General features: G+C 37.0%; 1 protein-coding gene across 1 annotated transcript in view; it reads right to left on the bottom strand.

Annotated features, from left to right (window-relative positions):
* The window catches only part of LOC150081798 (axotactin-like), a 638696-nt gene that overhangs the window by 113939 nt on the left and 511067 nt on the right, over window positions 1-13690 (bottom strand). Inside the window, exon 27 of the mRNA XM_090378896.1 lies at window positions 7265-7412. Coding sequence (XP_090235022.1) covers window positions 7265-7412 — 148 coding nt within the window. The remainder of the gene's footprint in view (window positions 1-7264; window positions 7413-13690) is intronic.

Genomic DNA, 13690 nt, shown 5'->3' with positions numbered 1-13690 from the left:
CATCCCCCATGGCAATATCATGTCCTGTACCCGATTGCTCCAAAAACATCATGCAAGCAGTGCATTTTAATAGTTGATAGTTGCCCTGTGATTCAGAGGGCAACTGCCCCCCTCAGTTTTCCTCTGAGCCACAGCATTCCCATTAGCTTGAGCCTTTTGCTTTGCTGCTCTGGTCTGAGTCATGATTTCGATTTAATTTCAATAAAATTTCAATTTCAGTACAAAATTATAACCCTAAACTGGTATCGCAACATAGTTATTATGCTATATATATTTTTTCAGTATCAAGTATTATCTTCGAGTTGCATTTATATAACTTCCGTATCAATTTATGTATTAATTAATTATGTTACGTTTGTAATCTAATTCGTTATATGTATTTAAAAGTGCAATTTAATTGACAGCAAAGTTTAACAAAATTAATAGATTTTACTGATTAATTGACAATATTATATTATATACTATACTATACTAACGCTATCTAGTTCGGGATATAATGTTGTATCGTATAACAATGGCGGCAAGTTACGAATGGTAAATCTACAGACACTTAAGTATTAATTAACTTCCAAATCTCACTGTCTCAATTCAGAATAAACTAACAATCCTGACTAGGTCTATAAACTACTTACAAAAAATAATTTGATGTAACAATTGGCCAATAAAGCGGCTAAATATGGCTAAAAAACTTCTCGTTCAGCGGAGCTGCAACTTGTAACACGTGGATTTGATACCCTTACCGATACTTTTATGCAATAAAAAGGCCGAGTAAAGAATAAATACACCAGATTAATCATAAAATCATAAAATAATGCTATACTACTACATTTAAATCAAAAGTTTTAGAAAAACAATAATTTCAAAACCAATAAATAAGAAAATCCACTTAGCGGTTTTGAACACGTCTGGCTCCCACTAGCCTCGTCAGCAGGCTGCAATGGATAGAGGGATGGTTGAGTAGGAGAAGACAGAGAGTGGTAATCAAAGGACACTGCTCTTCATGAACTAATGTTATTAGTGGAGTCACTCAGGGTTCAATGTTGGGTCTATTGTTGTTTTCTGTATTTATAAATGACATTGATGATGGTATATCAGGCTTAATGTCCAAGTTTGCAGACGATACGAAGGTTGGCAGGGTTGTTAATGACACTAATGACAGTACGCTGCTGCAACATGATCTAGAAAAGTTGAGCAGATGGGCTGAGAGGTGGAAAATGAAGTTAACATTGACAAATGTAAAGTATTACATATGGGAAGTAGTAACCCCAGAGTAACATGTCAACTCTGTGGTACTACACTGACAGTGGCAGAGAATGAAAAGGACCTGAGGGTAATTATGCAGGCAGATAAGAAGTTTTCTGAGCAGTGCGGACAGTCTGCAAGTGCAGCTCATGGTGTCTTGTCAATGATATACAGGAATTTTTCTAGCAGGGATAAGGAGGTGATTATCCCCTTGTATAAGGCAATGGTCAGGCCACACCTTGAGTACTATATACAGGTCTAGAGGCCTCGTTTTAAGAAGAATGTAGAGCTGTTGGAACGAGTACAGAGAAGGGCAATAAGATTAGTGAATGGAACAAAAGGGGGGTGCTCTTACGAAGAAAGGCTTAAGTTTTGCAAATTACAGTGTTTGAAGAGTAGGCACCTGCGAGGTGATCTGATTGAGATGTATAAAACCTTGAATGGTTTAAGCATTGAGCATGCTTAAACCATTCAAAGAGGGATTCTTCCTCTTGCTCAGAATAATCTGAGAGGGCATAAATTCAAATTGAGCATAGACAGTTGTAGCATAGATGTGTGGAAATTTGCCTTTAGCCAGTGCATAGTTGATTGGTGGAACAGACTTCTATCTTTTGTTGTGGAAGTTGATAGCCTAAATAAATTTAAGGCTGAGCTGGATAGGTATTTTGAACAAATGGAGAGGTGAAATCAGAGCATTTATTTTATTTTATTTTATTTTTTTTATTTTTATTATTTTTTTTCATTTTTGGCTGATGCTGCATAAGCTTGCTTTCTTGCATCGTATGCCTCTACTCATGCTAATGCTAATGTATTAGCATGAGTAGTAATGTATTAGCAATTTTTTGTGCTTTTAGAATATGAAAGAAAGAAAGCAAATCCCTTTTTTTGGATGTCACCACTTTTTAGAATTCTAGTAATAATGTTTTGATGCAACTGACAGTACTTATCTTCATAAATTTGCTTAGTTTCTAAAAAAAAAAAAGTCACCATTTTAACTTGAATTAAATCAACATTGTTTCTTCGGTCAAACTTAATATCACTGAATGAGAAGAGCTTATTCAATGATATAATGTTTTGAACATTCGCATTAGCAGAGGCATATGATGCAAGAAAGTAAGCTTATACAGCATTAGCAAAAAAAAAAAAAAAACAGAATCCCCTTCCCATTTCATTCATCTATTCATTCCAAATGTTTGTCTAGTTCTGCCTTGAATTTATTTACGCTATCAACTTCCACAACAACAGATGGAAATTTGTTCCAGCAGTCAACTAACCGCTGGCTAAAGGCAAATTTCTAACCATCTATTCAACAACTGTCTTTCTTCAATTTCAGTTTATGCTCCCTCAGGTTTGTAATCTAAGCAAGAGGAAGAATCCCACCAGCATTGAGCTTGTTCAATCCATTCAAGGCCTTATGTGCCTACTCTCCAGACACTGCAATTCGCAGAACTTAAGCCTTTTTCATAAGAGCATTCTTTTGTTCCCTTTACCAGCTTTGTTATCCTTCTCTGTACTTGTTCTAGCAACTCTACATCTTTCTTAAAATTAGGCTTCCAGTCCTGTATGCAGTAGTCAAGGTGGTGCCTGACCACTGCATTATACAAGGGGATAATCACCTCCTTATCACTGCTCGTTGGCACACTATGGCCATAGTTGCCGATGCACCTAATAAATCCACAAACAAACAATCAATGCTTGCAAAATTCCTGTATATCATTAAGAAGAAACCATAACCTACTTTGGCTGCCTGTCTCCACTGCTCAATAAACTTCATATCTGACTACACAATTACCCGGTGACTCCGTAGCCAGGTGGGAAGGAGCACCAGTGCATAGCACACGCTTCTTGATTAGACCGGGGTTCGAGCCCATCACCACCAAATATAGAGGATGCGGAAAGGTCAGGGAATGACCACTGCATATCCAGGAGCAATATGGCCTTAGTTGCTAATGCTCCTAAAAACCAAACAACACACACAATTACCCCCAGGTCTCTTTCATTATCCAATACCCTGAGTGTAACAACACTCAGTTGGTACTTCTCTGGGATTACTGCTATATATATGCAGTACTTTGCATTTGTCAATGTTAAACTTCAGTTGCCACTTCTCAGCCCATCTGCCCAACTTCTCCAGATCTTTACTGTTATTAACAACTCTGCCAACCTTTGTATCATCTGCAAACTTTGACATTAAGCTTGATGTACCTTCATCAATATCATTGATAAATATACAAAACAACAATGGGCCCAACACCAAACCTTGGAGGACACCCAGTGGTGAGCTGTGAATATTTTAACAATGGGCTCGCAGTTTTGCCGACTTTTTAATGCGAAACGTCCTTGGGGATTCCTGCTGCGCTTGATGTCATGGAAGTGACATCATCTGTGGCAGGCTTCCACTGGAGGCATTTCCAACGTTGACACTACTAGTCACAGAGAAGTAAGATAAAGTAAGATATGTTGCTACTCTGTGCTACTAGTCTGCACCGAGCACTCACTAGTAGTGTGATTAGAGCTTGTGATGCATTTTTCGTGACCGGTCATCATGACCCCCCCAGATATAAAATCTTGAGTTCTAAGTTTTTAGAATTTTTTAATTGTATGACGTCACAATCATACTTCCTGAAGAAAGTATGACTGCAACAATAAAAATATTTGTCAACAATTTATTTTTTCGTCTGGCATTTTAGTAACATTCCATTGTTAGGTGCCCAGAACAGCTGCTTATGTCGTTTCGACTACAAGGTCGGTACTTCAATCAACGTGGTTTTCTAGACATTTAGATATGTTGCAATCGTAGGTACACATCAATTACTTTAGTTATCGTAAATCCTTGTCTTCCAGAAATTATAAAAATTTGCGAATGTTCAATAAAATATTTACAATATAAAAGCTCTTTTATTTCATAATCAATATACAAATCAAAATACCTAAAAGAAACGCGAAGGATTCACATAAAAACCATCTACTGTGCGTGCTTGGTATGTGCGCCACTTTTTTATTCATCTCTCTTTTTTTTAACAAATAGGGAAATATAATGGATACATTTTTTTTCATGATAAAATTTTAATAATGGAAATAAAAAATTACATGACATATTTCCCATATCACAAAAACTATCACAAAACATTCCTACGATATAAAAACAAATATTACATAAAAAAACTCTGTTCTAGAAAAGGTTAGTATATTGTCTGGATGGAAATTTCTTCTAAAAATTGCCATATAAAATTTACTTCTTTATTAATATTTGTTGTCGATCTTCTGCTTTGCTCAATAGCTGAGCAATGATTACAGAGGAATGATCTGACATAACGATCCGGATCAAATTGAAGCAATGGTTTTCCATTTAGATGTATGGTCATCAAAATCTGCAATGTGTTTAATTGTCAACATTATTCATTCGTTTATACAATATTATTCATTATGCTGAAAGCACTGCTAATCGCAATGGTTTCAAAGATATTTCTGGCTTTCTTACTTAAAGAGGGAATTTCACTCAATTTTAAAGATAAACCGTCTTCGACAAAATCTCTAAAATCATTATTTTCATTTCATATTTTATCAGAAAACTTAAATTTCTTATTCGTTTTTCACCGTCTTGCCATTCTTTAGTAACAGGATTCACATAAAAGTGAATCCTTTTACTAAAGTGAATTCTGGAAGACAAGATACAGATGAGAGTTCTTTCATATTCCATGATTCCAGGTAGCATATGTTTAAAATTTCTTTCAATTCCTCATCATCAATAGTATCATTATTTTCTTTATTTAATTTAAAATTACTCTTTTGCATTAATAACTTATCCTTAATAATGTGCCACGAGGTAATTTTTTAAATGTGTTCTTACTTTCGATTTCTTCAAATTCTTTCAACTTCAACATGCTCGCAATTTTAGCTTCATAGTTTCCTTCAGAATTTTTCAAATTAGTGATAGCATTGATAGTTCGAATAATTAATTTATCTGCTTTTACTATAGTGAATCTGTAAAGCTTCTGAAAGGTAAGAGAGCTCCTACAGGATGTCGATCATTAGTGCTAAATCGTTAAGCAATTCCAGATTGAAAAGACAGTTTTAATAATCGAGAATATTTAATTAACTTTCTGATTCAAAATGTTTGCAGAAAGCGGAATAATTCCTCCAACCCTCAACTGCCGTCTGTAAGCTACAACTGCCCATCGTGTCCCAAACACACAACTGGTCTTTATAGTTTCCATATCAAGTTCTTTAGTAATCATCCTTCACTCGTGCTGGTTTTTTGGAGATTGGTGATACAGTTTTTTTTTTTATTTATTTTTTTTATTATAGCTTGTATGCCATTATATTTTGGAACATTTTCTTCACAGTGAAAGCCTCGACGTGGTTTCCAAATCTGACAACATTTCATCTTCGGAAAGTTTATTTAATATCTTAGTTGCCTCATCCCCCTCCCTCCCGACATTATTGCTACTCTCACTAGTTTTTTGAATACTGTGCAAAATATCGGAATCACTCAGATATTCAGCTACTGTGACCATGTAAACATAGATGGAGAAATTTACTGAAACACGTGGATCACTCACTTCTCTGAAAAACATGCGACGTCTTGTCGGAGTAAAGGGGAACCACAACACAGGTTGACTAGAGACTATTATCCGTGTTGGGAACCTTCTTAATCCTCTGACAGACTATGGAAAGCATATTAACTAGTGCGACTTCTTGGAATGTGGCTGCATAGGTTTTACGGATACCATTAACATTGTGGGATGTAATCCCTTTCGCCCTTATTAATTTGCACTTTCTAATTACCTAAAGGCCAGAGGTGAGGACAATACGCACAAAGTTGTCTATCATAATCCGTTCATTCTACAGAAATTATTTTAAATGTTTTCATAGAAAGGAAGGGGAATTAAAAAAAATTTGCTATGAAGAAGTTCGTTAAACAGAGGTCCAACTGTAATTAACTGAAAAATGAAGCAATTTTTAAAATATATAACTGGTTGTTGTGCTATTAAAATGCTGGGGATGAGGCTCTGCTCGCCTCACCATAGTTCCGGCTCTAGAAACTCAATAATTAAATTCAGGATTTCATTTGTAAAATAAATAATCGCTTCAACAATGGGCTCGCAGATTTTAAAAAAAAATAACAATGGGCTCTCGTGAGCCCATGCGAGCCCACTACAGCTCACCATTGGGGACACCACTAATAACATTAGTCCACAAAGAGCAGTGTCCATTGATTACCACTCTCTGTCTTCTCCCACTCAACCATCCTTTTATCCATTGTAGCAACTTGCCCTTAATGCCATACTTCTCCAATTTGTACAGTAGTCTTCTATGCACAACAGTATCTAAAGCTTTCCTGAAATCCAAGTATATGATATCAAAATTATTTTTTGCATCCAGTTCCTTTGTCAAGACTTCCCCTTAACACACTCATGCTATGTCTGAATTATTACTGCAGTCTTGTCTAGATGATCCTGACAATGATTTGAACATGATCTGACAGTGGCAAACAACCACATCGTGCTCTAATTATAAAATAAATAAAATTATTTATAAATTAATTATAAAATAAATAAAATTATCAAAGAGTTTTTAGAAAAGCATTGGATTATGGATATAAACCTCCTTTATTTCCCTGATTTATCTTCTCTGAACTGATACTTTTACCCAAAATCAAATTCTTGCTGAATGATTTGATGGTGTTGAGAATTAAAAAAAATTCAACAAAGGACTGGTGGCAACCAGTTCCAATGCATTTAGTAAAAAGAAAATGTTTCCAACAACTCTGTGAGTTATTCTTCACATGTGAATAAAGTGGCTGTGTCTTGATTTATATACATTTGACTGTATGGTGTATATCTTAAATCAATATGTGAGTTTTGTTTGAAACATAAATCTAAAGGATTAAATGCAGTCAGGTAATATAAAAGTAAAATATAATCAAAATTCCGGTTAATTTTCTTAACTTGAATTTATACTATATAGTATACAATTCTCAAAATGAAAAACTACTAAGTGGTTATTAATGTTAACTTACTAGAAATGCATCCATGAAAGTATTTATAATGATGGAAACGAGGATCGCCTGTGTTCACCCCACCAACTATGACGAAATTTGATGAACTACTAATACCAGCTACCATTTGTGAAGGTTGAATTAATGGAACAAATTCTTTGCCATCCACCTAAAATTGGAATCAAGTTAATCTTCAACAACTTTACTTAATTTATTTCTGAACTTTTTAAATGAGTAGCTTAATTTATTATGGTGTAGAGCAAATAACAGTTTACTTTAAAATATGCTATGCCCAAACATAATTTGTTAGAAGAATAAATTATTATTCTTCTTGTTTTTAATTTCGAAAACTTACTGAATGGTGCATAAAGTATGATGTGCAGGTTCCTATAGTATTTAAGTGTGTATATTCTCATAATATTTACATGATATCGCTCTTCACTAGAGTGATATCAGTTTTAACTCTAGTAATCCTTAGTTTTCAGATTTGCTTTATATGTTTATCAATGGTTGTGGCAACAAAATAATAGATGACAGCAGTTTTTAACAATGGTAATACATTGTTATCATTGCTGGTAAGCATATGCAATTAAAAAAAAAAAAAAAAACATTCATATTTGCACTTTTTATAATGTTAGATTAATGAATGATATTACAAAATCAGCATGAATTGTTGAAGAGGCTTCTATCCTGCAGTGAGTTGATAATGGCTGCAGTTTACCTTTATTACAAAATTCATAATTTGAATAATTTGGAAGAGGTGGCTATGTGGAAATAGTTAACACTGAAGGGTACTTTTCTTCTGCTTGGCTGTTACAGTAAAATGTATAAAGAGGCACATTTTTTTTCCCTCAAAAGAGAAAAATTATTTATCATTAGATTACACAAGTTAGTTAATGTAAACAGTGCAATATATTTCAGTCACCAAAGTAACCATTATATTTCAGTAAAGAAAAGTAAATACAGTTATCTCTTGATCAATTACTAAGATTATACATAAAACTCTAAACTTATTCTGTTCAGTTTAATTACAACTGTATAATATTTACTCTCTTCCCATATATTCTTTTTTATTTTTTTTGTCTCTTTTCTCTCTCTATAAATGTATTTCTTCACAAGTGGCATCATGCTCACAAGTCCTACATAACCATACATGCATAGCATGCACAGACTGTCTGATGCTAACAGTACTGTATTAAAACTACACTTAATATATGAATTCTTATTTTCCATATAATTTGTCATCATCATCAAACTCTAAAGGCTTTGCCTTGTCGCTGCAGCCATACATCTCTGTCTACTGCTGAACGTTTCATTTCCTCATATCTCCTAAAGTTCATTTTCTTCATTAGGTTTTCCAAAATTTTCTTCCTTGGTGATGACCATCCCCTTCCTTTCTTTCCCAATATTTTTCCTTCTGAGATATTCACTAAAAATTTGTTATGTCTTAGGGTGTGTCCTAAAAATTTAGATTGTCTTTTTGATGCCGCCGTCATCATAATTTGTATGGAAAAAAAATAATAAATAAAAATAATTGCTGGATTTCTATTTGTTCAATTTTAATGAAATTTTTTGTCTCAACAAATATTTTTAAAAGGCTCAAGTATATTTCATGAAAATCCAGTCAGACACAGATGGACATGGGGAAGACTTTTTTGATATGATGTAGACAGGGTGAATACTTTCTCTTGCTGTTTAAGAACAGTCTCTGAACTTCGGTTTCTTTATTAAAAATGTATTTCATAAATGGTCTGTTTTCCATTGGTTGTTACTGTATCTGAAGTCTTTTCATGGTATCAGATGGGAAATTTTTATGTTTTTTTTTTAAATCATTTACAGCTTAAGCATTTTTATTTAAACAAACTGTACTAGGCGAACAAGTTAGTTAGTGCAAAGCATCATATTAGTTCATAATAAATAACCAAATTAGGTAAAATGGCATCAGTTTTGTTACATCATCTCATATATATAAAAAACGATGGCATTTCACCTACTTCGGTGATTTACTATGAACTGAAATGATGCTTTACACTAACTTGTTTGTCTAGTAAATTTCCTGTAGTCTGAAGCTTTCAGCCATCAATTCTTTTTAGTACAAACTGTACTATTAAATAGTGTGTGAAAGACATACGTGGAATTGCAATTACAATTTGTAAAAGATTACTTAGCAAATAGAGCTATCCAGAGTATAATCTAATGGAGTAAATAGAACCAAATTTGACAGGAATGTTCTTTGGAAGATGCAGAGGTTTTGCAAAAGATTATCTGGATGGCTGTGCTTGTTGCAAATAAGAATACATTGTTAATACCAGTATGGTACACTTCACTTTATTGTTTGGAATTTTTGTCTAACAGCATTTTGGCAAAACACAGCATGTGCACAACTGTTCTCAAGAACATTAGCATACCATCAAAGGAATGGTACTTCCTGTTCATAGTATTTGATTTGCACCTCAGTGTGGTCACATCGTGGGCTAGCAGAATTACTAACACCTCAATGCCATGATCAAATGAAAGACAACATTTTGAGGGTGATAATTCTCATGTGCCATGTGATGCTATCCTTCAGGGGTGCTAGGCCAGGAATGTTGCTATAATACACTATATCCTTCAGGCAGTCTCCCAGAGTGAGGTCAGCCAACTGAGGCCAGCCAAGTAAGGTCAGTCAATCCCATTCAAGTGATAGGTGGCGCTGACCAAGTAGAGAAAGGCAACATGAATATAGTGCTCCGTGAAGCTGTGTGATTTTTAGTAGTTCAAACTATTCAAATTGGATATATTTTATGTTCCTCAAGCTTTCCAGGTGACAGTGAGTCCACAGACACTTATTTTATGCCACACTTCTAAGGCGTTCAATTGATATGGAAGTTTTCAAATCCCTGTATCACAACGTTCAATCTAGCGGTCTGCACTATTACAACGCCACATAGGTTCGGCCAATGGCTTAAATCAATTTTTGTGATTGAACTATGTTGCTTGCGATTATTCCTACTAGTCTAAACATTGCCTAGAACATCAGTCCATTATTCCGATTCAAAAATATATATTTTTAATGATTGCATTTTCCATTCCAGATTTATGGCTCATTGACAATTTGAGTAATTTAATTATGTCACATGGAGGCAGCCATTGCTTCCTCCTCGAGTGTTGACAACAAATGGCTTGTTGTTGTTAGGTCACGTGACTATAAGGCCCTGCTTTGATTGGCTGTAGCCACAATACTGAAGAGAGCCAGCTTATTCCTGGCACAACTTGAGTACTCATATAATGATTATAATATTTCACATTAAAATATTCTATTGACTTCTGTAATGCTGGTGCTCCTTATTTTTTTCCCAGGGCTGAGATAGTGCACCAACAACTTGTGAAAGTATTGTGTCCATAGAGAAATACCAAGGAATTTGTTTCCCCCCCCAACACTTCTGACCACAGACTTAGCATGGCTAAGGACTAACTTTTTTCCTGGACAATCTACATTGTTCTTACTGCTGCCATCATTCTTAGTGCCCCCAAGACCCCCCCTCCCCAGAGAAATTAGTTCCGAATCTCTGGGACAGCTCTTTCATCTGGGCATCTCCCCCCCCCATATGACTGGTGGGAATAGCCCAAAATTTTGCAGAGCGATTGCTTTCGAATTACTGGACCCACATACTTGTGGTGTATGTCAAACAGCGACATTCAAACCTCTACAAGTTCAGCAGAAATTCAATCTGATTTCTGGAAAATGGAAGAACGACAAGAAGAGACAGAAATCTTACTAACTGAGACTAGAACCATATGGACTGCTGACCAGACTGAAGATATGGACGACCTTAAACTAACTCCCATGACAAAGAAAAAGAATAATAAACTAGTGGTCCCAAAATGTGATAGGAAAACCAGGAATAACTCCTCAGAGCAGAAGGAACAGGAAGAAGTAACAAACACTCAGGCTGACGTTGTGGTTCTCAAACAGCAGGACTCTTACCTCCCCACTCGACCTCACCCTGCCAGATGGCCCAGTTCTCATGCAGATGCTAACATTGAGAATGCAACTGGAAGCGTTAATGGAAAAGTCCAACAGCAGGATCATGACAGGACTGAGAAGCGAGATAATCACCATATGGGATAAAAAGGAAATTATTCTGGTCAATTCGCAATGTGAACAAGAGAAAGCCACAGCTAAATTGGAGGCCTACTTTGATGAGTGGGGAAAACAAATGCAACAGCATGCCCACTTATATGCAGATGCACTGAGGAACCCACAAAACAAGGATGCTAATGCAAAGGTGCCCCAGCAGAGGAAGCAACCCTTACTTAGAGCCCCCAACCTGGTGGTAGAAACTAACAGCACCCAGACAAGTGAGGAACTGAAGACAACCATCATGACTCAACTAAAGGACGACCTGAAAACAACAAGAATAAAGAGCATAAGAAAAACAAGGAAATAGGAGTCCTAATAGAGACCAAAACCAGGCAAGACATAGATAACATTATGACAAACACCAAAATTGCTACGATGGGACTCATGGCTGAACCTCCAAAAAGGCGGGGCCCCCCCTCGATCCTAGTCTTTGACGTGGATAAAGACATCACAGCTAAACAACTGGAAGATGACATGATCACAAGGAACCTGCAAATGCCTAATTCAGGAGAAGAACAGGGGAGACTTGTGCAGCCAAAATATTAAACAAAGTCAAGGACAGGCTCGAATCACAACTGGATTGTGGAGCTAGCTCAGCCCCCCCCTGGCATGTGTTGAAGAGCAAGACAAGACTGTACGTTGACTGGAGCAGTCATAGATTTCGGGAGCATGTGGCTGTACCTAAGTGCTATAAATGCTGCAGGTTCGGTTATAGCTCCCATACATGCACCCAGGCCACACCAACCTGTAGATACTGCTCTGCCAAAGGGCATGAGTATAAAAACTGCCCCAACAAAGCAACAATCCATTTGTGCAAACTGCATCCCCGAAACTGGAGCCCTCACATTCTATTAGAGATCCAAAATGCCCCACCTTCGTAAAAACAAAAAGCTTTTACCAGTCTAGAACTGGTTATGGCTATATGCTAAAAGGTATAACACAACAAGGTTACTAATATTCCAACAGAATGCACAGCGAGCCAGGGCAGTGCCCAAACAACTCAGAAGAAAGGCTGATGAAGAAAATGCCGAAATCTTAATCATACAGGAGCCATACATGCACACAAAACAGGTGAAGGGATACCCCGGGATGCAAAAAATAGTGCAAACTGAGGAGGAGAACCCGTGGGCTGCAATACTAGTACAAAACCCCAACATGACTGTCATAAAAATAACCCAACTATGCATGGCCTGGGCTGCTTGTGCGCACATCATTTCACCACTAGGTCCCTTTTTGCGTTGTCTCCTTGTACTGCAGGCCAGGAGAGGAGATCACCTCTGCAATCAGTTACCTGCAGACATTGCTGAATACACTTCCCAACCAGAAGATCATCATCGGGGCAGACATCAACTGTCGATTCCCAGCCTGGCACAGTCAAACACCAGATAGGAGAGGGACGCATAATGGGCAGCGACTCGAGAAGTTCCTGATAAATCCTCCTATGGTAGTATTAAATCAACCATGCCACTTACCAACCTTCTGTAACACTATGTGGGAGGCCACAATAAATGTCTCCTTAGCAACCATCAGTGTGGCTGGACATGTTGTGGACTGGCCAGGTCCAAGACTCCTGGGCAACGTCAGCCCACAGAGTGCTTACCTACCAAATCAACCATACAGTTAGCAGAACTCCAGTAGTCAAACACATGAACCATTTTGCAGTTAACAAGGCTGACTGGGAACTCTTTGGGAGGCTGCTGTGCCAAGTGGTGGGGCATTGGATGGAGGCTGACCAACGACTTGATCCAAATGAGATCCAAAGGAGGGTCACAAAAATTATCACAAACGCTAGCAAAACAGCAATGAAGAGGAAGATTCCAACCTTGGGTGCAGTCCCCTGGTGGACCCGAGAAATTGAAACATTAAGAAAGCAGGTCATACAGGCAAGAAAAGAGTTTCAAAGGGCGAGACATATCTGGCCGGAGCCGGAAGTAAGAATGTTAAGGGAAAAATACAATATCGTTAGAAACAGCTACACAGACCTGATAAGCAAAAGCAAGCGGAAGGCCTGGGGGCATCTGGTCAACACAGCTGGAAATGCTGATCCCTGGGGAGTAGTCTACAAAGTTGTTACTAGCAAACTCCCCAGAGGAGAAATCATAAATGCAACTTGAACCCCGCTGGGCACACTACCCACCTGGGAACAATCTATCAATAACATACTCAACCAGATCTATCATGAACCAGCTGTCCCAACCTTAATTGAACGGGTATAGATATGTAGAGAAAATGAAGCATACAAAACACAGCAAATAGAACAGCCCTTCACCATGGAAGAATTGTATACTGCTGCGGCCCTCATAAGGAATAGAAAATGTCCCGGT

Source organism: Mastigoproctus giganteus, chromosome 8 (assembly GCF_048544385.1).
Source record: "Mastigoproctus giganteus isolate SK-2022 chromosome 8, ASM4854438v1, whole genome shotgun sequence".
NCBI lineage: Eukaryota > Metazoa > Arthropoda > Arachnida > Uropygi > Thelyphonidae > Mastigoproctus > Mastigoproctus giganteus.
This window is presented reverse-complemented; position numbering and strand designations above follow the sequence as displayed.